This window comes from Chinchilla lanigera, unplaced genomic scaffold (genome assembly GCF_000276665.1).
Source record: "Chinchilla lanigera isolate Chin_1 unplaced genomic scaffold, ChiLan1.0 scaffold00017, whole genome shotgun sequence".
NCBI classification, from domain to species: Eukaryota; Metazoa; Chordata; class Mammalia; order Rodentia; family Chinchillidae; genus Chinchilla; species Chinchilla lanigera.
The window spans coordinates 12,611,666-12,638,449 of NW_004955418.1; the positions used below are offsets into that span (position 1 = coordinate 12,611,666).

General features: G+C 34.5%; 1 protein-coding gene across 1 annotated transcript in view; it reads left to right on the forward strand.

Annotated features, from left to right (window-relative positions):
- The window catches only part of St8sia4 (ST8 alpha-N-acetyl-neuraminide alpha-2,8-sialyltransferase 4), an 88,934-nt gene that overhangs the window by 20,922 nt on the left and 41,228 nt on the right, over window positions 1–26,784 (forward strand). The window contains exon 4 of the mRNA XM_005382215.2: window positions 19,859–20,152. Within this exon, the coding sequence (XP_005382272.1) occupies window positions 19,859–20,152 (294 nt within the window). The remainder of the gene's footprint in view (window positions 1–19,858; window positions 20,153–26,784) is intronic.

Genomic DNA, 26,784 nt, shown 5'->3' on the forward strand with positions numbered 1-26,784 from the left:
CTTTTTAAAAACACTGTTTTGGAAATGAAATGTTTTGGAAATGTTTTAGAAATGAAATTAGAGGGGTGCGGTGGGGATACAGCTCAGCAGCACAGCACCTGCCTGTCAAGTGCAAGGTCCTGAGTTAGATTCCCAGTACCAAAGTGTATATATATATATATATATATATATATATATATCCCATTTTAGAATTAGAATTAATGCTAAGGGAAGCCAGTGAATACATCTTTATTCACCTCCCCTGTTCTTCTCTTCCTCACCTTTATTAGAAAAGTAATGGTAAATAATTACCAACTTCACAAAGATTGTCCAAATCTTTCCAGTTACACTTTTAGAGAGAATATATTTTTCTTATATCAAAGAGCAAATAGTAAATAAATAAATTTATTATAAGGAGAGAAAGCTGGAGCATGAGGAAGACTTTTAAGCTTTTTATTAATATAAGTAGCAACTTTTTATTTTAGGGATAGTAACATTAGGTGATACTTAGTAACTTTGTAGGGATAGTAGCTTAGGTGGTACTTGCAATATATGTTTTCCTTTCTTATTTTTGCCTAATATTTTATTCTTACTAATCATCTGTGAAATTTTACATTTTATTTTTGTTTTCTTTTTTGAGACAGGGTCTTGCTATTAGTTCAGGCTGTTTTGAAACTCGTAGTGATTCTCCTCCTTCAGCCTCCAGAGTGCTAGGATTATAGCTGTGCATTGCCATGCACAGTAACTTTATAAGTTTTAAAATTCTAATTATATTTGCAGGTTTTTCTATGATTTTAATAATAAAATCCATGTCCGATGGATCAACTTGGATTTAAATTTTGTAATTATTTGTTTTTCTTTAAAATGTAACTCAAAGCTAAATATAAAATTGTTCCAGATTGTGATGTGATATCCAACTATTATTTTTCTAATGTTATTCCTCAGGCAACTGCATTTTATTTACAATGCAATTATGAAAATGGAAATGATAATTACTGAGACTATTTTAATTTTTAGAACATTGTTTACTCATTTCCAGAAATCAAGATTATGAACATACTCATTTTCATCCAGTAATGAGTTTAAAGATTTTAAATTTGCTGTACAAATTTCCTCTGATATTGGCATTTCAGTGAAATGTTCCCAAAATGTAAATTTATAAAACTTCTGTAAAATCAAGTTGATTTTGCCCATTGAAAGCTATTGAAGAGAGTCACATTCCTTGACTCATTTTTTTCCAGTTGTATTTAAGTATAAAAGCATTGTTATAATGTACAAGAAAAGACAAGTTAAATAAATATTTGTAAAATTGAACCACTAACCACTCAACATGTGGAGAAGAGGCTTCTGAATCAATAGAACAAGTAAATACAAAGAGAAAACTTTGCCTGGTCTGAGGAGACGACAGAGCTCGGGGCCTCTCTACTGTTTGGTTCATAGTGAAGACCTCTGAGGAAGGGGAAATGTGAAGTTCTGCTGAATGTAAGATGGTGAGGAATGATTAGACAGCATTAGAATTTGCAAGGTATTTTGTAGCAGTCCAGAAAGGAACTTCGGGGTGTGTTAGACCACTAATTTGTTTTGCTTTAGATTTTGTAGTTTTGTTATAATCAGCACAGGAGTGTACTCAGAGGTTTAGAAATGAGCATATTTAAAGATGGAAAGACCTCAATAGTAAAGAAATACAAGAGATGCGGTAAAAGGTGCTCTCAAGAAAGAAGATATCAGATGAGGTAAAACTGACAAGATTCATATCATGATACACGGTAAGATGACAAAGGCTACCGTTGGTGGTTTGACTCATACAGTAAATGTAGAATGTTACAGAAAATATCTTTCTCTGACTTTAAGATGCAGCTTTTAGACATGTGGTCTTGGTTTTGGTCTTTGTTGTTTTTCAACTATCAGACTCACCCATAAAGAGATGATTGTCAAATGTACGCCAAAGCCAAACGAAAACATGTTTTCAGTGCCTTTTGTTTTGATTTTTCTTTATTTTATTCCCCAACACAGCAAGATGTGGTGATAGAGTTGTGTCTTCCCTTTAGAGGTGCTCGCAGTCTGGTCTAGATGAAAGAGACCTGCTAATGAACTAACCAGGCACAAATTGCTGTAGTCAAGGATGAGTTTTTGAGAGAAGCAGCACCAGGTTTTTCTCTAAAGACTGAGAAGATAAATGTAGAAAGGAGAGAAAATTGAAGGAGACACAGTCTAAGCTGGAGTTCCAGTGTGCTAAACAGCCTAGACATAGGAGCAAGTACATTTGGTATGTTCAGGGACATCAGGAGTAGTTTCCAAATGCAGGACTGAAAAACGATGTGGATAGGTGCAAAATACAAGGCTTAAGAAGAAGGTCAAGATGCAGGTCTTACTAGGTCCCTTGTTCCTGATTAAGGCTTCAATTGAATTTTTCAAGTACTCTAGGAAGCAGTGCAGTAGAGGAATGGTGTGATCAAATTGGAATTTCAGGAAGCTTTTCCAGATAATAGATTGATTGATGGGATAGAGATAAAGCTGGTACTGTTTGAATACCCATTATCTAAAGTGCTTGGAATAAGAAAGGAATATTTTAGAGTTTGGCCTTCTTCATATTTTGGAATACTTGCACATGTATATTGGGATATTTGGGGGATGGAATGCAAGTCAAAGTATGGTGTTCATTTATATTGCCCATACATTTTACACACGGGGATTGCAGTTACTTTTATACAATATTTTTAGCACACCTGCATTTTGACTAGTGGCCTTATTTTACACTGAAAAGCTTTCAGATTTTAGAGCATTTTAGTTTTGGATTTTTGAATTAAGGATGGAAGACTTGTAATATTGAAAACAATCTAAGACAAGTAATGCATTTTGTATGACAGGTAATAAATAGAATTGATCACAAAGAATGCACATTTATTGGGATTCCCCTCAGGAAGTTATGCTTAGGTAAACAAAATACAATTTTCCCTAGAACAAGGAGTCTGAGTGACTTCCTTGAGTTTATCTAGTATGTTGACAGAGCAGCATAGCTTTCTTTACTCCAGCTGAAAATCCAACATTTTATTTTCAAATATACTGTTAAATACAAATAAGGATGTGTTTTTCTAGAATGAGAGATTTATAGTTGTATGTTTGCTCTGCAACCTGATAGAGACATGTAGGACACTTTTTAGAGTATATTCCAAATTTTTATGAAAGCCAGAGCAGTAAAGCCCACTTCAGTATGTTTAAGAAGGTACCGGTAATTCCTCCAAGTGTAGGTTAGCAAATTAATTTTCAAAACTCAAAAAACAAAGTTAAAAACTACAAGCTAAATTCTATAATGTCAAACAGTTTCTCTGGAATATAATGTGAAAAATCTTTCTTGCATCAAGATCTTGTTGTGCACCAAAATACATCAAAGTACCCTAAACTTGAGTAGGCAGGGCACTCTTGACTGTTTAGAGGTTTAACACCTTAGTGAAATTACATAAAATTGAAGCTGGATATTCAAGTCCTAGGTATTTTATTTAATATGTTTCCATTCTTAGGTGACTAACTTCTTTAAATTCCAGATTCCTCTCAGATAAGGAAAATAATCTGTATCTTCTTTTTTCTTCACACGTGACGAGGTCAGGGCCATGAGAAGTTACAGTATGCCCAAAGTATACATAAAATGAGATACAGTGAAAGTGTCTAGTAACAACATACCACAAATGTTTCAGTTTTTCCATACGTGCAAATCTTCTTTCCTGATGGTTTAGGATTGTAGTATATGCATGGTGTGAAAATGATACCTACACCTTCTACACATAGAAGATGTAAGCATTTACAGTTAAATTGCCACTGTTGCTAGGCCCACCATACTGTCCCATAAATTTTAGTTGAAACAGTGTTCATTTTCTAGTTAGGAAGCTTGGATCTTTCTTCTGGGATTGCAGCTGAGTATGGTGTGATTTTGAACAAATAATGTAAATCACTTTGGGTTTCAACTTTCTGATCTGATCTGTCAAATGAGGCAGTTGAATTAAATGGCTTTATTAATGACTTTTTGGCTCTGAAACTCTATGCCTGCATTTTCTTATGATTTAGCAGAGTCTTTTTAGAGTAAGTCCTGTCAGCTTCCATTGTGGTTTGAATGATGTTTCTTCTAACTGCCATATTTTATAAATAAATTTCTCCTCAGTGCAGTTATAGAAACATTTTTTTCCTTAATGTTGTGTCCTTCGACCTGGCTTTTTGTATTCTTTGGACCAGAAATATTGCCATTAGTATTGGTGAACACTGGCAAGCACAAAAGATGTAAAATCAGAAGAGTATGAGTGCTTAGTCAAAGAAAAAGGAACCTAACTTTAATGAGTCATGCAGGTTATGGTAAATGTGATGAGGTCAGGGCCATGAGAAGTTACAGTTTGCCCAAGGTATAAAGAACCTTATAAAAAGAAAGAGAAGTTCTTTAACATCAACATCATTTAGCCTAGTTATGGAGAAAAGACCCTGACATTTTTCTGGGAGATAACAACTCCCAGTTCCTGTATTTGCTTCACTAGCAATTACCAAAATTCTCCTAGCTACAAAACGCAATCTTTAGGTGATATTTGACTTAATTCTGTTGCTGGAAAATTATACACACACACACACATACACATGCATTCATTATGGTACCAAATACTAATGGTGATTATTTTATCTTTTAAAGGAAGACTTATAGGAGGTTTATGTTTAGACATTAATTGTACTAGTAATAGAGCACATTTTGTTGTTTGTTTGAGCATGTGTATTAGTTTGTGTATGTCCACATAGATCTCCATGCTGTGAATAAAGGTACCATTTTAAAATTAGGTCAAAACAATTTTAATTTAAAAATTTATTCTGAAAATCTGAAGAATATGCTTGAGCAGTGTGAGACTGTTCTAAGAAGGAGAATTAGGTTTATATTTCAGCTCTAACACTCTGATACTGAGCATGTTATTAAAAAATATACAAATATTAACCCACACTCCTTGCTCTCTTGTGAGTATTATGAACTGTTGTCCTCAGTGATGCCTATTTGCCAAGCCACCCTTCCTTGAAGTCAGCAGATAATGGACTGAAACCACTACAAACTGTAGTCCCAGCTGCCTTGAACTCATGGATATCCTTCTGTCTCGGTCTCCCGTGTGCTAGGATTACAGTTGTATACCATCATGCTGGGCCTCAAAAGAACAGTTTTTTAAATCTCAATTTCCTTGTCTCCTCCCTACCTGGTTTTCTTTCTTCTATCCTCAAATAAAAGTATTTAAGAGTGGAATCTCAAATAAAAGTATTTAAGATCTTTAAAAAGATATATACAGATATTCAACTTCTGAGATTTTGCAACCTGTAGTTTTGCATATTTTCTCATAGGTGCCAACTGTTATTGTTGCTACTGTTTTGATTCTGTTTCATTTTTGTGAGGGATAATACATAGTTTGGATTCTCAAAACCATTTGAAATTGCAGCATTGCATAATATATTTTGAATTCTGTATTTTTTATTTCAAACCCTAACTTTAAATATCTGTAAACCAAAAGGATTTACCCCTTTATTTGTAAAATTTCTAAATTTTAAAAATATTTGTAAAATACTAGTGCCTCATTATATAGGTATTCTTTAAGAGTTGAGTAATTTGGATATGTGTAGTATCAGGTGCAATATAACTGACAGCTAGTATATTTCAAGAATTATACATCTAATAACCTAAGTAAAACTCTTGTGACAAAAGCATCTAGGTGATTTCATGAAGAATAGAGTTTAATTTTGTAGTAAGATTCATGAAATTTTAGGAAATAACTCAAAATTAGAATATTATAATTATTTTTGAGTATTCATGTCACATTTTATATAATTATCTGAATATTATTAGGTATAAAATAGGAAAAGTCCATATATTTTATGTTTTAAAATGGAAGTAGTGTTTCCATTAATTTGTTATCATATTAATTTGATAAGTATTTGTTAAAAGGAAAATTATCAAGCCATCAATAGGTTCCAAGTTTGGAGCAATTTTACTAGGTACTAGGGAAATAAAGATAAATTACATGGCCGATTATATTAAGATTTTATAAAAGAAAGAGGTATGCTGAGAATAATAATCAAAATAACACAGCGACAGTAATAATAGAGATAGGATAAAATCTTTGCTGGCAGTGAGACAGAAGCTATGCATTATAAAAATGAATAAAACTAAGTGCTAAGGTAGTTCTGTTAAGAAAGGGGAAATAATTTCCTTTATAGAAATGTTTTATATTCCATAGATTTCCTTGCCTTCATCCTTTTTGCACACCATCTTAACAAAATATTGTATGCATATGCTTTTCAGATTTAGCCTCCATGATTATTAGTATTAAAAAAGTTTTTTACTCACTTGCTTCTTTTTTAATACCTGCCCCACCCTTACGGTACTTTAGCTTCTCAGAATGCTCAAATATGATCTTTTGCATGTAAATTAAGAGTAATATTTGGAATGCTTAATTTGGTGGCTTTTATAGAGAGACATTTTTGACTTACTCTTGCATTATCTGATGAGACTGATTTTCAGATCTTCAACAATTTTATGGTATAATAGACAGCTAAGCATATCTTAATAATTGACTGTTGTCATAAAAGAGAATACTGAATGATAATTTGTATTTTCATATTTAAAAACACATGTTTAAACTCTTGTAGCTGAACTAAAAATAAAGAGGAAGGGTCAGCCTACCTATTGGTAGAAATCTATACAGTATAGTGTCTTTTTTGTACTTATGCCTAAGTGCCAGCTCTTCTTGTGAATCTGTTCTGATCTGGATGTGCTTTTAAAAAGCAGAATGAAAAGTGGATCAGGCTCACACATTTTCTGTGTGCCTAACCTGTTTCGGAAAATCCCCTATCTGCTTGCAGCAAACACTGGTTACCTGGAAGGAGTGTGTCAGTGCACAGTTCATATTTCTTGTTGAAACATAAATAATTCCAACTTCACAGATTTTTCTTTTAATTTTGGTCTATTTAATTAATTCCTAGTTAATTAATTAATTTTACAGACATAGGGTTCAAACCCAAGGCCTCCTGCATGGTAGTCAAGCCCCCTACTGTTGAACTACATACACCCCAGTCCAATTTTGGTCCATTTTTATTTAGTACAATTTTAGGGACAGCTAAAAATCAATCCTTAATTCGACACACATTTTGGAGTACCTTATATTTTTCCTTAGTTCCCCTCCCAAATATATAATCTTAAAACAGTTTTATTATGAAATATTCAATATTTCTAATAGAACCAACATACTGAAATCAAAACAACTGAAGTGATTTTACCGAGAATGAGATTCAGTGCCCAGCTCGCAAAATGACAGCTGGGGTTCCAAATCCAAGTGGCAGCTTTGTTTATTTGGCATCAGTCATCACAAACTCCTGTTTACTTGTGGACTACACAGGCAAGGTTATCCACATGTTAGAGCTATGTTAATCCCTGGCCCACAGTGCCCTTGTTTTCAAGAACTCTGGAGCATCAGTAGGGGTCCTGAAAGACTGAGAGGTCAAGTGCCGATGAGAGCGATTTCTCCACGCCTGTACCTATACAGAACACACAGGATAAGCCACGTTATTGCTGTGTTTAGCACTGCTAATTTGTCAAAGACATCAAGCACGGACAAGCATCGACATTTGCCAGAGTTTGATATGTAGTAGAATAAAGATATAAGTACTTTAAACTGGAGCAATGGAAGTAATTAGTTCCACCTAAGAAATCATGTAAAGTGTAGCAATAGAAGTAGCTCTCAATTTGCAAATCAAATATGCTCCTTTCAAGTTGAGGACTAGAGTATTTTAGGTCATTTCAGGCAAAGACATCAGCATAAATACAAGGACGTAGATAGAAATGGACATGAAGTACTCTTATGTCTCTTACATCTATGATGGCTAATGGTTTGTACAGAGTGAATATTTTGAAAAAAACTAAGAACATCTCAAGGAATCCCGATTAAGAATACTAACTGCTGTCACTGGTTAGGATAGTAACAGGATCAAACATGCACTTGAACAGCAAAATGGAATCTCTGAAACAGAGAAATGATGACGTAGGATGATCTTTATGGTAAGGAAATTATAAAGCAATGTCTTTCAGTATACTTTATCAAAGATATATAGTAAAAATCCACACACACAGAGCACTGAAACGCGTTCATCAAATTATATGAAAGGAATACTGTCATTTTCTGTTATAATTCACTATGTTATTTTTCATTATCTCAAAATTGCTCATGAATGAGGTGAAAATATTTCACAACACACCAGTGGATCTGGCTACTTGTGTAAAAGTTTATTAGAATGTTATTACAATAACACTGCAGCTGAAAAAGTATCAATAGGCACAGAGAAGGGAGAATGAATTCCAAAGAAATTTCCGGCAGTGTATTTTTAGGGTTTTAGAACGAATCAGGTATGGAAAAAAAGGAAGTCATAGGGATGAAGGTCTTTCAAATAAATCGAAGTCTGAGGGGTTAAAGTAGAGGTTCACAGTGATCCTCTTACGTAGCGAATGAAAAGTTGCCACATTCTGCCTTGTGACGTCAGACGCATTTTTATGCAGTCATGTTTAAATAATTCCCTAACCTCTTGGTTGAGCATATATTTATTTTCTGGGCTCTGTTTAAAATCTTATACATACATGAGTAAGAAAACATATTTTGAATCTTGGGTTATGATTTCAAAAAGCAGAAAAGTTGTAGTCTTAAAAGTGACAGCTCAAAATAGTTATAAAGTTTTAAAATAATTCTTAAGTAAGAACATAGAATGTGAAAGCAATGTTGCCATTACAAGTTTGATACTATCATCACTAGAAGATACAGCAGTCACGGGCTGGAGATATAGCTCAGCAACATAAGCATCTGCCTGGCAACCACGAGGTTGTGAGTTTGATCCCGGGTACCGGAAATAAATAAATAAATAAATAAAAAATAAAAGATACAGAAGTCAAAGATGTATTTTTGTAACGGTGCCATAGTGTACTAATACGTTGTAAATAATGTATTAACTCCATGAATCATAAAGGAAAAAATGGTGCTTTTTCTGCCTTTGCTCCCTAGGATGGAGGATTAAAGTCCCAACAATATTTCATGAATGCTATTTTCTTCTTCTTCATGCACATCGTTTTTAAGGACATAAACTCCATGCCGAATCAGTGCTTTCTATGAAGCAGTAGTAACTGCTCAACAACCGCAGATCAAAGCGTAGTCAATTTCCCTGATGATTACGGCAAGCAGCCTCATAGCGCATCCTGGGAATTCTTGCTTAGTTCCCCAACTCCTTAAATCCCCACCAACAAAATTTTAGCCCAGACAATGAACAGAAAATTCTCAATAACTGCCACAATTGTATCTTACACCCTTTCTAAAAATAAAAACTTTCTCTTTCTAATTACAAATTAAAGATTTACTGGATATACTTGGTCTTAATATTACATGCCATTCCAAGAAACATGATATTTCTAATGATTTGAATCAGTAGTAGTCTTCCTGCGTTTTTTGTGAAAACAAAACAATTGTATGTTGGTTTTTAAGGAACTGTGATAAATGGGGAAAATAATAGGTCCTTTCAAGTTATCCTGACAATTCATGTAGCAAAATGACAAAACTTTAATATTGTTCATGAAGAGTGTATAGTTCAAGACATGTAGAAGCGCATGCGTTTTGAATATCTATGTATTTGTTTGGTCCCGGAGTTTAAACAGTTTGATGGTAAAATCAGGAATTATACTGACTTTGAACTTCAGCTGTAGCACATAAAAACTAATGACCTTAAGATAATCACACACCCTCTGTGTGTGCCTCAGGTTATTCACTTCCAAGTATGTATGATGAAGAAATTAATTCTTTGTGCAAAGATGAGGATTAAATGATTATGCTTCATTTGTGTGTGTGTGTGTGTGTGATTATTTGTGCACAGGTAAACATATGTGTCCACGGTGGGAGTGTATTTCTGGGACTTCTCATAGACAACAAAATCTGAGATTGCTCCCATCACTTGTATAAAATAGTGTACTGTTGTATACAATCTATGTACTTTAAAATCATCTCCATATAATTTATACTGCATAGTATAATATCAATTTTATGTAAATAGTTTTTATGCCATATTACTTAGGATATAATCACAATAAAATATTTATATGTTACAAAAATATCTTGAGGTGAATTGGCTGAATTCATGGAGAGTGTCTACTGTAGCTAGGTGAGTGTCTACTGTAGCTAGGCATGGTGGCACATGACTGTAATCCCAGCACTTGGGAGGCCGAGGCAGGAAGATTTCCATGAGTATGAGGCCAGCATAGGAAACATAATGAGTTCCAAGCAAGTCTGAGCTATGTAGGGAGATCCTGTCTCAAAAGGACAAAAAAGGGTGCCTTAAAAAAAGAAACTACTAAATATAGCTACATATTGTATAGATAAATATATATAACTTATAATTATATATAGTATAAATGTGCTTGCCTGTGTATGTGTCTCTGTGTGTATGTATAACTTTTGTAGAGGATAATTGCCATTTTAAAATTCCTTTAGAAAGGTCGCAATTAAAGAGAAGATAGCCTCTTTGTAACTTTTTGAAGAAAATGTATTTCATATTCATTACTTTTACTTATGCCAGTATCTTTTAGTTTACTCTTTGAAAGAAAATGTACACGCTGCATGTGAGGTATAAGTGTGAAAAGCATATGCCTGATCATGACCTAGTACATTGAACTTTACTTCTACTCATTTTGACACTATTTGATTGACTACATTACTGATATATATTGTACCTGGAACTGGTAGCCACTGGAACCAGGAAGAGAAATTAGAGGGGACTGAGAAAATACACTGTAGAGGAGAAAACTGATATAACCACATAATTATTGCACCGTGTGATAAATTCAGTGGCAGAGATAAACACATGGGCTTACTCTTGTCTCACTAAAGACACAATAGCACCTGGAAATAAAATTATACAAACTAGATTTTGTCACTTTGCTTTAAAGGGCCAGAGAATCCATACCAGTGGATGTCAGACCTTAAGGAACAGACATGATTTCCACAGCCAGCTGAGGTAGATTCTGTAGTAACAAATTTTAAATTTCCTTTACTTGAAGTCTTATGGGCAATAGTGATCACAAACGGCAGAAGTGGATGACTACTTAGAGGAGTATGAGATTAGACATTGTAAACCACTTAAAGTAATAACCAAAATCTAAGTAATACAAAATTAAAACTGAGTAGTGGCAGTGAGGTTAAGTAAAACAAGTCATATTTACATGGAATGAAAGGGGCTGGGGATATAGCTCAGTGGCACAAGTCCCTGCCTGGCAAGCACAAGGTCCTGAGTTTGATTCCCAGTACCAGAAAAAAACAAAACAACAGCAACAGAAAAATAACTACATGATACGAAATGGGTGTGTGAGGCAGAGCTTGATGACGCATAAAATAAGGGAAATAAGAAGGGAAGGCGGAAGTGTAAAAGGTCTCAGATATTTTTGTTTTTGTGACAGCAGAGGTGATGTGACATAGTTTTAGGCAATAAAAAAGGAATTGGTTTGTGTAAGAGAAAAGAGAGAACACTACAGATAGTGGTTTCCAACTTGGCCGTGTGATTTAGTCTCACCAGGAAGTTCAGTAATTGGAACCCACCAAGGTGGGTAGACTGGAGATGGTTTCCCTCCTCACACTAATTGAAAGAGTACCACAGTGAGTTCCTTTAAGAGGCAACGTGTGGCTTCAAAGGGAAGAGGGCGGGTGCTGAATCAAAACCCCAGAATATGCCAGCAAAAGTTGATGAGAAATGATTAATTGAACATTTATTGGTCTTTTTGACTATGTGACATCTGACTGAGCCTTCTAGTTGGGCAGAATCCATGAACTGGAAAGGAGCCCTGTTATCCACGACAGATGAAAATGGAACAGATGGCTTCATTCTTCTTTTCCTGGGAATAAGGAAGTAGGAGCGTTTCCAGGAGGAGTCCAGCCCGATGTTCCTAGTTGTTGCCTCACAGTGAGAGACAGGCTCAGATGGCAAGGTCCAGCAGCGCCCCTGTGGGGACGGGCAGGGTGACCTTGATGGGGACCTGCCAGATTGTTAGGGGGCTGTGTGAGCTTTTCTATTTTTTTTCCCACTCAAATTTCCAACAAATCATTTCTTCTAATTTGATCATAATTGTTTTCTGGCAGTGGGGACAGGAAACCTCAAGAGGTAGAATAGAAACAGGAGGAACACACCTCACTGAAATTCAGAAAAGAAAAGACAAATGTCCAGGGAAGTCCAATTAAATAACTGGATGATGTATAGAATAAAAATAGACAAAATAGTATGAAGTGGAAATATATTAATTCTCACAGATAATACTGGTTTTAACTCTTTAAAGATATTAATGAGGCATGGTGGCACACACCCGCAATCCCAACATTTGGAGGGCTGAGGCAGGAGAATTGCCATGAGTTTGAGGCCAGCGTGGGCTATATAGTGAGTTCAAGGCCAGCTTGCACTACACAGTGAGACTCCATCTCAAAAACAACCAAACAAAAAATCAACACAAAATAAAGTTAAAAACATTGATTCCCACAAAGTAATTAGTGAGCACTTGCTATGACTCTGACACCAGGGGCATCAGTAGTGAACCAGATAAATTAGCTCTATGCCCTAATGGGACCTTCATCCCATTGCTGCTTCAGAATTTACTGTTGTCGTTTATAAACACGTTATCAAATCCTGGCTAGAGAACAGCAGTTAAAGCTCTACCTTGACCGCAGTCCTGCATTGGTAAAGAGAGGCTGCTTGACCTTACTTCTTAGTATTTGTGAATCCTTGTCTGGAGGATGTCTTATTGGTTTTTCATGTGCTCTTCCTGGGCTTTGTTTTCACCTTGTCTTCCATTATTTTTCTACCTTCTTGAAAAATAAATGCTGACTTGTAAGTAGTAACACCACTCAAAATTAAATGGGCTCCAAGGACAAAGCTGCTAAATGTGAATTTGAGTTTGATTTAAAAATGTAAATTTACAATGAAACACTCTGACTATAAGGATTCTTTCCTATTGTCCAGACTTTCCTCTGTTGGCATGCTGGATTCAATAACTTAGCATAAGAAATAGGGTCGTTTTTCTTTTGTCCTTAGCTGAAAACTTAGAATAACAAATTTTAGGGCTTTCTGTCATCCACTGCTTTGTATTGTTTCAAAGAATATATCTGTGTATCATACTACAGTGCATTTGAATTTATTAAAAATAATAATGTCCTTCTAGTATTCTCCTGACAGTTTCAAGGATTCTTTCAGCACATTATTATTTTCAAAACCATCTTCATTCCAGTGCTAAATATTTGGAATATATTTATTCTAGCAATAATAGTTAGGACTTGTACACCTTTAATAAATAAATCTCCAGATGAGAAAGAAAAACACACATTTCAAACATACTTGATGCTCATGTATTAACTGTATTTGTGACCATGCAACTAACTGTATTTGTGACCAAATTTTCTATATTAATTTTTTTTTTTTTTGCTCTGGTGCTTTCTCTGCATTCCTAGGGATTAAGTAATTTGTAAAGTTTAAGAGCATGGTTTTAAAATCTGCCTCTAATTACAGCTACCTAGTCTTGGACAGCTTACCCCCAACTCCAAATTTGGAACAATAGCAATATATAGTAATAGTACCTGTCCTGGGCTACATGTGAGAATAACATATGATATTACAGTTAGGAGTGTACTTGGTGCATAATAAGGTCTCTTTAAAATTCAGCTAGAGGGGCTGGGGATTTAGCTCAGCGGCAAAGCGCCTGCCTGGCAAGCGCAAGGTCGTGAGTTCGGTTCCCGGTACCGGAGAAAAACCAAAAAGAAAAAAAAATAAAAAAAAAAAAATAAAATTCAGCTAGAGCTGGGCATGGTGGCATATGCCTGTAATCCCACCACTTATGAGGCTGAGGCAGGAAGACTGTTGCAAGTTCAAGGCCAACCTGGCATACAAAGTGGGTCAAGACAAGTTTGAACTGCACAGCAAGACCCTGTTTCAAAAAAAAGACAAGAAAAAAAAAAAGAGACAAATCATATTTGCAGGTTGGCTCCCATCAGCCATTCAGGCCCCAATTTCTTAGAAACAAAGCCTAAATTCTAGCCCAAATGGCATACTGTGTTATAAAGAAAACTTAGGCTTTCTCACACTATTCCTCAAAATAATCTGCCTCTTTGACATGGTTTTTAATTTGCCTGTATATATTTTGAAAGATTTATAATCACAATAGATTGTAAATAAAGAAAAAGCACGATGTAAAAGGAATTAGCATGATCTAGTATGCATTATTAATGCAGAGAAAGGACTTTTGAAAGGAAATTTTATTTCTTTTAATGTTCTCAACAGCATTCCATGCAGTACAGCATTATTTACATAAAATTTTTAACATCAAACATTTTTATTTGTCAATTATATACCAGGAAAGTAAAGCATACATCTCCCAGAGAGATACACAGAGATACACAGATGTGGATACAAAGCCTCTGGCCCTGAGATCTACAGCTTGCGATAGAGGAATGCAGACATGAAACTGAGTGTATTTTGTTTTTTAAAATGTAACCACAACTTGGATGAATATTAGATGCATAATAATGTTTTAAATGGAAACACAGTATATGTATTTCTTGGCATTCTTCCTCCCCCATTTTCCACACCCCAAATTCTAACTACTTCAAATTATAATTATAGCAAATTAGAACAATTCCATTTTTACTTGGTTAAAGTGTATAAACATAGTCTAACATATTTCTGGGTGTGCTGTTTTGTTCTTTAGAAGGATTTCAGTTAGGGTTCTTGTCGTTTTTAGTTCTGTTTATTTATCTTGAAATTATATAACATTGTTCTTCCTACCTTGGATGGTAATGTAAACAAATCAGGGTTTGGGAAAAAATTTTCTCTTCTACTTAATCAAATCACTGTGAACTGTTTATATTTATTTATATCAAGTTAAGGACTCTATACATTATTATTTTAACAGCAAGCAAACATACAGGCTGTGTGTTTGTACTTTATGTGTACATTATGTGTTTGTATTTTATGTATACTGAAAATGCAAATCTCCTACATGATTTTTCATCTTTAGTTTTTATACTTTGTCTACTACATAATGGCCTACCATAGCTAAATTTGTTTCTACCTCTATGCTTCCAACATCAAAATGTCTTCTCAAATACTTGCTTAATATTCTTAATAATATTTTGGAACTCCTATCCCTCAGTAGATCTGACATATAGATGTTAGGATCTGGGATATAGATACTGTGCTAAAAATTGCAGCTATTTAAACCCCTTTGTTTTCTACCTTCTTAGAACTTCGTGAAAATCATAGCTGCATGGCCTTGGCCTTGTAAAATATGCCTGCGGTTAAAATCTATGGGTAATTGATAAAGTGCCCTTTCTTCTACATGAAGATTGGTGTGAAAGATGAGCATAAAGATATTTTCCCAAAATTCTGAAATAAATCATATGTATAAACAGTGCCAATTAAAACTCCCATCCTGAAGTCATTCTAAACTAGACTGTGCCTTTCTTTTATAAACTGTATGCCTTTGGGTATACCTCCTAATCATCTAGACACCAGTTCTTCATCTAAAAGTGGAAGTAAAACTATTCCTGACCTTAAGCAAAAATGTTTGATTTCCAGTGCACTTGGAGTCTATTATCTTCATATAAGAAAAGTCAGAAGTTAACAGTTTGCATATTCCAGTTCCCCTAGCAATTCTGAGAGGTAATCACAAAGCCAAAAACAAGCAAAAAGAGACAGCTAAGAGATTCTTTTCCTTGGTTCTTCAAGCTGAGACACAAGAAGGGTGGAGACAAAATCAATAAACTTCATCTGGGAGCAGAACGTAGAAGAGACTCTCTTATATCCCACTGGACTGGGAAATGTCCCTCTTGTGATAATGGGTATGAGTTATTCCAGTGTTAGTACAGGGAAGACACAGTGGAATTGGGCAAAGAAGTAAAAGTATGGTGATGACGTGTCTGGAAATTTGATAGTAACCAAAGTTGGAGGAGTGGTTGATATTCAAGGTCATTTTCATTTAGCTTAATTTCTGCTCTATCTGTAAAATGTGACAACCTCCAACTACTACAGATCATTGTTTTACCTCAGTAACTTAGAAGGATAATTCTATACTCAGCACAAAAATACAAAGTACACCATGGAATCAAGAAATAGATAGCTAAAAGAGTAAGCCTGGTTTTATTGATATAATTAGTAAAGTCTGTCAATATTATATAGGGGATAGATCATGTACTGTAAGATACCATGGATAATTAAATAGCTAGCAAAAGCAGTCTGAGCACTAGACATTGTGGTTGCTTTATGAGCTGACAACAGTGGCCTGTTGAGTAAATAAAGGAGAAAACTACTGACTTAGATTGAGGATAGACAAGAGAAATGCAGAGAATGTTGACGAATCCGAGCGATAATCCTTGATACGGAATTCTGTGATCCTACAGCATTCGTACACATAGTAGGAATGACTTTTCTATGAGTTTTTAAATTAGTATTTTATACACCCTTGAAATAAATGAAAATACCTTTGGTTAAGACTATAAAGAAAATTGAAAATTCATAACATGCAGTATGAGATCACAGAAGAAAATTCAGAGGTCTAGGGTGCATTGCTGCAGGTGTTAAATCAACAATGGAGAATCAACGTGAATTGATATCTGAGCAGTTTAGAGTACATAGGAACTTTGGGTACCACATCTAACTGGGTGTGTATGTTTTCATGTTTTTGGTTTGTCAAAAAACAGTTCAGCAGTATAAAAATTAATTTGAGTAAAAATAATAGAGCTTGAGTCCTCTGGATTCAGCACTTTTGGCTTTCAAAGGATCTGTCATTTACAACTTGCCCACTCTTCTATTTTGTGAGGTTAAGAATAATATGAGTAATCAAGTATCGCTTCATAAATGCTTGAGACACATTCTTGTTACTTTTGAATATTATAACCTCTGAGAAGATTTTTTGAAAGAAAGATGCAAATTTTGTGATTGAGAATGCATTTATATTCTTGCTCAATCAGCGGTATTGCTGTCAGCATTGCTCTCGAGTTCATAAATTTACTGAACTTCGGAAGCGCAACACAGCTGGTTGGTTATTCTGGCTTGCTTAAGTGACATTCAGTTAATTAGATGACTAACTATCAGACTTAACCACAGAGTAACTCATTGGCCACATGGGGACATGTTATTAGTCTTTCTTTCCAGTGAAAAAATACCCCTATCACCCCTCAAGAAAATGACAAACTGGAATCCTAGACCCAGCACAGGCTGTATTTCATGATTCTCTCTCTGTCTTGTTATTTTCAGTGCTTTAGCTACCATTCTGCCAAGAGATCTGATTGAGCTATGCTTGAATTCACAAAACTTTACATGTGAGGGGCTGGGGATTTAGCTCAGCGGCAAAGCGCCTGCCTGGCAAGCGCAAGGTCATAAGTTCGGTTCCCGGTACCGGAGAAAAACCAAAAAAAAAAAAAAAAACTTTACATGTGAATTTATTTCTCTTTGACATCCAGTTTCTCTCATATTTGTTCAACATTCTTTAATTGCATGGTTAGTCTGCCTCCTGGATCAACCCTGTTCTCCCGAAATATACTAGAAGCTTCTTTCTGATTCCCAGTGGAACGTTCTCAACCTCAACACTGGATTCAGTTAATGAACATCTTAGTGCCTCCTAGAAAAGGCTCGCCCAGATAATTGTAGGTAATTATGTGTCAAACGTAGACTGGCGGTAGGACATCTAAATACGTGGCAAGAAAATGTAAGTAAAAGTATAAAATAATTAAGTAATGTTTTTCCTAAAAAGAAAACAATTCAGCAGAAGATACATTTTTACTGCCTTCAGCTGCTTTGTTTCTGATTATTTTTATGCTATGAAGACAAAGAATTTTTTTACAGTGACAGTCCTCTGAAAGGAGTTTGTGAGGATTTGTTATGTCAGAAATATATGTAAGATACTATCTCCCCTGGCAGGGACATGTCAATTGTAATGATAACAAGAATCTTGTGCATTTTACATGAAGAAAGAAATATGTCTATAATAATAATATTCAGGAAACACCTTTCCCCACAGTACCCAAATTCATGGTATCATCCACTTGATTCGGATTTTGGATATCTTTAATAATTTTGTGATATAGATTTTATGAGCTTAATAATTGTCAAATTCTCAATTTCCCATTAATCTCCCAGTAGAGTGTCTGCTTTAGTATCAGTGCATATGTAGCAACGGTTTTTGGAGCAGCCCTATTTCTGATATCATCATGAGGAAATTAAAAATATTCGTTATTGTCTTAAATCTAGGGTAGAAGTGAATAATTATTATATGATAAAGAATATATGTATACACAGCAATTGGAAAGATAGTAATGTTTAATCTATAACACGTTGTCTCTTTCAGTAGCTCACCCTAGATAACACAGAATTTGCTTAACAGCATGAGATGAAAGAGCTTAATTATAGCTAAATGTTTCAAGAGATCGAGGAAGTAATAAGATGTACTAATTAAGAGAGATAAAGAAGGATAAACAAGGCAGTATTCTTAATAGTAGGACACATTTTTAAATTAAAATTTAAGCTGTTTGAGAATTTATTTAAGATGGCACAATGTACACCCAAGAGAGATGTGAGGAAATTTCATAGTGAAATCAAACTTGTGAAACTGCTGAAATAATAAACCTATTCAAGTTTGTTTCCCTAGATAGGCTGATAAAAGAAAGAAGAAGCAGAAGTTCTATTTTTTATTGTGTATGTATATGTGGTGTGTGTGTGTGTGTGCTGTCATGAAGGTAGAGATTGAATATTCTAGAATGAGTTCTTCCAAGATAGGGATGCTTATTTGTTAAAAATCTAATTTTCATGTATGGCCTGATTAAAATATGCCTTTTTACAAGTTAAAAATAGCGGTTTTTGAAAAGCTATTTTCAAGCTAAGTATCCAGTGGTCAATGTTATGAAATCAAAGCACCACAAATTAATAAAGATTTCAAGGTACTTTCCAACGTTGTCTTGTAAGAAGATTGGAATCAGGTTACAAAAGTAAAATCAAGTCCAAGTTCTTTTCAAGGCCCTATGGTTCTAGTGGTGAGATTACAATCACAAATCCTATTTTCTCTTTATGTATGTGTTCCTTAGAGGTGCATACGGCTTAACAAAGAGAGCAGGTACTTTCAGAATGTCAAAAGGACTAGGATGGCTGACATGTGATCCGAGGCTAAAGGCTTTTTCACATTACTTATAAATCTCAAAAAGTCATATTAATTAGAATACTTTCATTTTTTCTTACTTTATTATTTAGTTCCACAGAAAGCAATTGTAAATATGTTTGTAGAAAATGCTATAAGATATTGTACTAAAAAAAAAAAGATATTGTACTGTCCCTTTAACCTTAGAATGTACAAAAATCAAATTTATTCAGGTATGTGTGTAAAGCTGTTGAAAGGTCTTGAATGTGCCTAGCAGCGCAGATTAGAATATTAAGTCCAATATGTTTCAGTTATAGAATAGCATATTGTTCAGACCGCGTATCGTGACAGCAGATCCCTTGTGAATTTACTATTGTCAGTTAGCTTAATATGAATTCACATCATGTGGTCTTATGAAGATAATTGTTAAGAATATTCTTAAACAACAGGCTGAATGTAAGTGAAAAAATGAACCCCGTACTGGTGATGCATATCTTACTGAAATCAATATTCCTTAACGTAGAGCGACTTTGTGAAAGTATAGTGCACCAGGCAGATTGTCCTTATCCTTTTTTTTTTCACCAGGTGAAAAACATACTTGTTCTTCATTCTTCCTTTCCATATGCACCATTTATGAGTGAATGTTTCATATTTATTTTTCATCTGTCCATTCATGTTTTTCCTCTTCAGGTGTAACCTAGCTCCTGTGGTGGAGTTTGCTGCAGATGTGGGAACTAAATCAGATTTTATAACCATGAATCCATCAGTTGTGCAAAGAGCATTTGGAGGCTTTCGGAATGAGAGTGACAGAGAAAAATTTGTACATAGACTTTCCATGCTGAATGACAGTGTCCTTTGGATCCCCGCTTTCATGGTCAAAGGAGGAGAGAAGCACGTGGAATGGGTGAATGCGTTAATCCTTAAGAATAAACTGAAAGTGCGAACTGCCTATCCGTCACTGAGACTTATCCATGCTGTCAGAGGGTAAGTGACTGGAAAGGACCAGTCTGTCCTTGGCACAGTACAACACACTACTAAACATTTTCCCCAGACGAAAAGGAGCTTCAGGCTAACCTCTGAGCCATATGATTCCATATTACAAAACAGTTACCCTACTCCCAATCATTAGATTTGTTTGCGTATTTACTATTTTAACTCATCTTCTTTCTTGAAAAACAGAATTGTAGAACTCTGCTCTTATTTTTGTCTGCTCATGAACAAACTGCCGATCTCCATTTTTGGTACTAAAGGGTAGTAAGAACCCACGGTAAAACTGACAAGTTTAGAATAGCAAAAACTATGACAGAAGTGCTAAATGGCTAGGGGGCAGAATCACAGAAGTGTACGTGTTGTATGTTTTTAAGCAGCAATCAAGTCCCATCTGTATCTAAGGGGCCTAACAGTACGATAGAAAGTTGGCTGAAATAACACACCTTAAGTCACAGATGTGATTTCTATGAATTAAGTCAGCATTTCTCTTTTTAAGCATAAGCTTAAGTGAAAAACTATAGTAAAAAATGTTTATCTTAAAAGAGTCAAATGGATACAAGTCCAAATTCAGTAAGACTTACAGTTGTGTTTAAAATAGATGAAATGATTTTGTATTTTTATTGAAAGTATATTCGGTGCTAGATACTGTACATAGAAAAATCATTAAGATCTGATCGCTATCTTTAAGGAATGCACAGACATTATGGTAGAAAAAGTGGCCCATACTACTCTTGTACCATAATAAGGGGATGCATTGTCGGGAGTATATTTTTTCAATTCGATACCAAAAGCAAAACAGGAAATAGGAACAAGGTTGAAAAAATGGATTTTTCAGTATGTTGGGATTCAGCTAGAATTATATAAAGTTAACAACAATAAATTAATATAGGCTCCTAGATATTTTTTTCTTTCAGACAAGGTCTCACTGTGTTGCTCAGGCTGGCGGCCTGCTTCTGGGCTCAACAAACTTGCTGTCTAAGCCTCTTGAGTATCAGGTCAGGAGACAGGCACCACTACACCTGGCTCAGATATCTTTAAACATAAAAATTGCAGATGCTTTAAGTAATTTATCAATACTCTTCTTCTTTGTTTCCTGTTATTCACTTTTATTCGATAGTCATTTAGATACAAACTACTTCACTAGATGTTACAGGCCAAAGAGCAACAGGATTAAACTTCTGACCACTGTCAAAGCACATGACTTGCTTTATTTTGGTTGCTGTGTTTTAGGTAGTTTTGACTGGACTGCTTTTGGGTTTTCCAGAAAGAACCCATCTTACCACATTCCTACTCATATATTTGCATAGTCCTCCCTTAAAGTCAAGGGATTGAGTTCTACAGCACTGCCAAGTATGTAAAAGTAGCTCTAGTGTCACCTATCACTTCAAATGAGATGGAAATTTGTACACTTGGTGTGCCTAAAAGGCAATTTTATTTATGGAACTATTGAAACTAATACATTAATGTATGCAATATTCTATCTCAACGTAAAGTACTCTGAAGTAGAATAGGACATGTGAATACTGATAAGGAAGATTTATATGAAATGAAAGCAAACCAAACTCCCCAGAGACCTGCTGTTTAAGTATCTATTTTATATCTCTTTTGATTTATCTCTCTGAAACCCTGCGGTTAATGCAGTTTGGTAAAATAGTTTCATAGCTTCTGTTGATTTCAAGCTTGTTAACTCTCATGAAAGCTTAGAGCACAGGCAAATGTGTTTTAGGATGGACCTAAACCCAATGCTAAAATATGTAGGCCCTTCAAAGTACTGCAGTTATAAACAACTACGATATTTGTCCTATTTAGTCACTATATTGTAAGGATTAATTTTTAAAGTAACTATAACTAGTCAGACTCTGCCTTGGTAAATGACTATTTTGTGTTAATCAGGATAAACATTTGGATTGAGAACTCACACATGATGACTAATATTAATAAAAGTATATAATGCCGTGTGATGTCATCACCATAACAAGAAATTTTAAAGATACCCAACATTACTGTATTGAACATCTTTACCAAGTTCAAATAGGTTTTTAACACTTTTATACAGTGAGAATGACTTTTTATTTTTTCTTTAACTACTTATAGACAAACATTTACCCTCATATTTGAAAAGCTTAGGCTCATTTAAAGTTGAATGAAAGGACTTTTATATATATATATAATTTCTGTGTGTATATGTGTGTATGTATATAAGCATATAGAAAGACTATACATGGAGGTTAGAGTGTATATATAGTATATAGGTACAATATATTTATACATGTGTGTTGATTATGTTTATTTTTCAAATGTATGACAATTAAACTACATGATCCAAGAAAATATTTTTCACAATTCATATTTATTAAAAGAGCTATGTATTTTAAAAAAGCTTCATAATTATAAAATTCATAGAAAAGGCGAATTTAGTAACAAACATATATCTACAATTTTATAATACTTATATATATATATGTACAAATGCATATGCATATTTAACCAGAAGAAACATTCACGTGAGGGTGGGTTAATTTAATTATAGTGAAATACGTGAAAGTTGTTTTACTCCAAATACAAAATTAAAGAAGGAACACTTCAGTAAGCCTTTTCTATCATCACTGTGATCAAAATGTATGTGAGTCACGTTAGGAGGTTACAGGGATGATATTCCTGAAGATGTTTAAGAAAATTAAGTGCAAACAGTTTTTGACCATTCAGATATTACATGTGTAAGGATATTCAGAATAGAAAAACAGCACAATTTAAAACCCAAATGAATCCAAATGATTACGTCAGTAGCCATATTTTAATGACCAGGACTGAGACTAAAGATGTCTGAATAATCTTTTATCCCACTTTCAGTTACAGTATCCAAGATCAGAACGGAAGAGGTTATTTCAATCTTTATTGAAAATAATGCCATTACATAATCCAGAAAATTCCCTGTGCTGGTGTTCTTGGTTTGGATGACTTGCTCAAGGCTTTTAAAGACAGTATAACATTTTTCAGAACTTTCAAAATATATATTTGAACTCTAATCCAAACAACAATGCTGTAGATTATTAGGTGATTCCAAGGACTTTAAATAAAAAATTTTCATTGGAATGACATCTAAGGCAGTTATGTAGCCAATTCTTTTTTGTATACTACCAATATTTTATATATTCCCACAAAGTATATAATACATGCTAACATGTATAGGTATATAATAGTATAAAATATTCTCTCTCTCTCTCTTTATATATATATACATATGTATATATATCCATATATTTTGTTTTGTTAAGTATTTTGTAAGTCACATATATGCCAATAATATAATTGTCATTCCACATAATGATGACCCATTGCTGACTCATATTTAACCTGTGGTCACTTGGGGTTTTCAAATATTATTTTTAACATGCTTGAAAGATAGCAAACATTCCCAGCTATAAAATTATGCTATTAGTATTTTTATGCTACATTGTTTATTTCTAATAATTTCATTTTCTTTTGAGAATATAGAAATTTTTGCATTATTACTTTATGTAATTAAATTTTGAATTATTTTCCTGCTTTGTAATATAAGCTAGTAATTCCTTGGTTTCTATATTTTATAGATCTCATCCTTTACTTCTTCTTCATTTTAAGATAATTATGCTGAACAATGGAATTCATTTAGCATTCCTTCTGGATTTTCCAGGGTTTTGCTGGATTATTGTGGCTATTTTTGGTTTTTAATCATATTATTTCTAAGACAGTATGATATGTAGTATATATCACAGTGTTCAAAACCCTAATTTCTACCTAAATGTAGGACGGAAAAATAATTCTTTTTTTTTTTTTTTTTGGTTTTTCTCCGGTACCGGAAACTGAACTCACGACCTTGCGCATGCCAGGCAGGCGCTTTTGCCGCTGAGCTAAATCCCCAGCCCCCGGGAAAAATAATTCTTAGAGAAATCAAATGAGTGACTTCTCTAGGTGACCGCTAGTGTGGAGAACTCTCACTGAGTTGCAAAATTCTTAGCTGGTGGAACACATTATGTTATTAATGAATGGAGAGGGGCCAGGCCTGGTAACACTTGCTCGTAGTTCTAGTTTCTCAGGAGTCTTGCAGGATGACCGTTCAAGCCCAGGAGTTTGAGAACAGCCTGGGGAAGATAACAACACCCTGACTCAAGACAAAGGAAAACAAACCAGAGAGAAAGAAAAGATACTTATTATTTGTTCTTCTAGGAAGTGTGATTTTTTAACAAGTAGATGATGATGATGATGATTATGTTTTGGTACCAGGAATTGAACTCAGGACCTTGTGCTTGCCAGGCAGCTGCTTATAGATTATACTTTATGTCTTCCACTATCGACTTTTTGAGAGTAACACAAAAAAAGTCTCAAATTTCAGTTACTGAGTCATTTTTTCAGATGTGAAAGCATGTCTATTTTAGACATGTGCACCTATGAAAGGATATATAAAATTTAAATATTCCTCTCCGGATTAACTTCATGTGAATGTCATAGACTTGCAGAAGAATTTGAACCAAGACAGGCTCTAGTTGAGTCACTAGTAAAAATATAAACTCAAATATATACAACCCTAGTAGACTTCAGGAAATTGAGTTCGGTACAGTCAATGAAATGGATTGTTTTAGAGTACTGAAGCAACTCAAAGTCATACGTGCAAAAGAAATAAAAAAAAAGAAGTTTGAAAATGGAAATGTTCACTCTCAGTACTCTCTGAAATTGGCTTCTTTGTTTTAAATTTAGTCTTGTACTAAAAATATTTCCATATGGTTTCTATTTTGACATGTTGCCGACACAGCTGTAATATTTTTCTATAAAACATGTGTCCTATTTTAATGTTTTAGAGTAGCTATATACTGCATAGTAGGCGTTTTAAACCAAAGGAAATTTTTGTGACAGAGTATCTCTTCCCTTTGCTGGAAGACTTTGATTTACACACTACCACTAGTGCAGTGTTTTCTGATAATTAATCTCATTACTCTTCAGATGTTATGTTTTTTTCCTGGCAACTCACATTATTTATATTGTGCTGTGGAATGTGATAGTGTAAATGATTTACATCTGAGATGATACTTGTAAATGTATGGCTCAAACTGGCTCAAACTGGAATGGAGCTCCTGGGCTGTCTCTCACCAATACACTTTCAAATTCCTTGGTTCTGATTCACTGAGGTGAAAGGATTTGCCAAATATCAAAAATTTAGGTGGGAGCGTGGTGGAATCTTCAAGGTGCCTCTGTGATATAAGCATACTGTGATTTTCCTCTTTAGAATATGCTTTTTTTCTCTCTTCCCTACATATATTGTTTCTATTCCTTCTTTTGTCTCATTCTAAAAGTGAATTTCAATTGGGTACAAATCCACTCTTGTTCCTTCCTCACGGACTGACCTGGGCTTTCTTCCTTGCGTTGTTCTCACAAGTGATGCCAGGGGCTATCAAAATGGTCAGCATAATGTGTAGCTCTTGTTGGTATTCTTCTCCACAGGTAAAGTCCGGAAAGGAAAGATGGACTTATCCATATCTCTATTAGGTATTATTCATATTATGTGGAGGCTAAAATACATGTATAAGGGCTGGGGTGACAGGGTCACAGAACATGGCAAAACTAACACAAGACTGTAAAATTAAGCTCAGAATTAGTATCTACAGCAGCCAAGTAACAAGAAAGCAGGAAGAATTGAGGAAAAATTTCCTTTGTTATTCTGAGTAGCTCTCGAAATAGTATTTCTAAGCAGTATAGTGAAGAAGCGAAGCATGCCGATAAAGAAGGCTTGAACCACAAATAATGAGGACAGAAACTAGATAGCTCGTCTTCCAACAGCTTTTAATAAGCATGTGTATCAACATGTGTGTAGTATCTGCTACACTGTAGAGAAAGTTCCTAATAAAATTTATTGGCATAGAGAATTATTGTATGATCAAGGTCTGATTAAAATGTAAACTGGTCACCATAATGGTAGCACACAGACTAATCATTTACAAACTTACCTGATCAACTGAGACTTTTGCCGACTTAGTTATATAATTTAGTGACTTAGTCTTTTTCCACATTGTATTTCAGAAACTGTTTGTCTTTTAATTTTAAAGCACTTTAATCTATATATATGACTTATCTGAATTTTAAAAATAATACTAACAGTGTGGTGCTTTCTAGAAGTAAAATGATAACTTCAAATACTGTAGTCAGGTTAGGAAACTGATGTCATTTTTTAAGTTTAGTAGTCAGAAGAAAGGTTAATCTTGCTTTATTTAAGAATTTTCATGAAAAATCATGAATTTCTGTCATAAGTTACATTCACTGTGTGATGTATGTTCTTCAATTTTCTTTCTACTTTCAAGACTCACTTTTCTAATGAGGATAAAAAAAATCACAATCAATCTTAGGAATTCCCTGGTTTCACTGACCTTTCAGGAAAAAAGAGGAACTTTAGTCAGTATGCAAAATCTGTAATGAATTTATCTACCTAAAACTACTGTGTAACTTATGTCCAAGGAGCTAAACAAGTACAGTACTTAGAGTTCACATGTGTATTAAAATAATTAATTGTGGGGCTGGGGATTTAGCTCAGCGGCAAAAGCGCCTGCCTGGCAAGCGCAAGGTCGTGAGTTCGGTTCCCGGTACCGGAGAAAAACCAA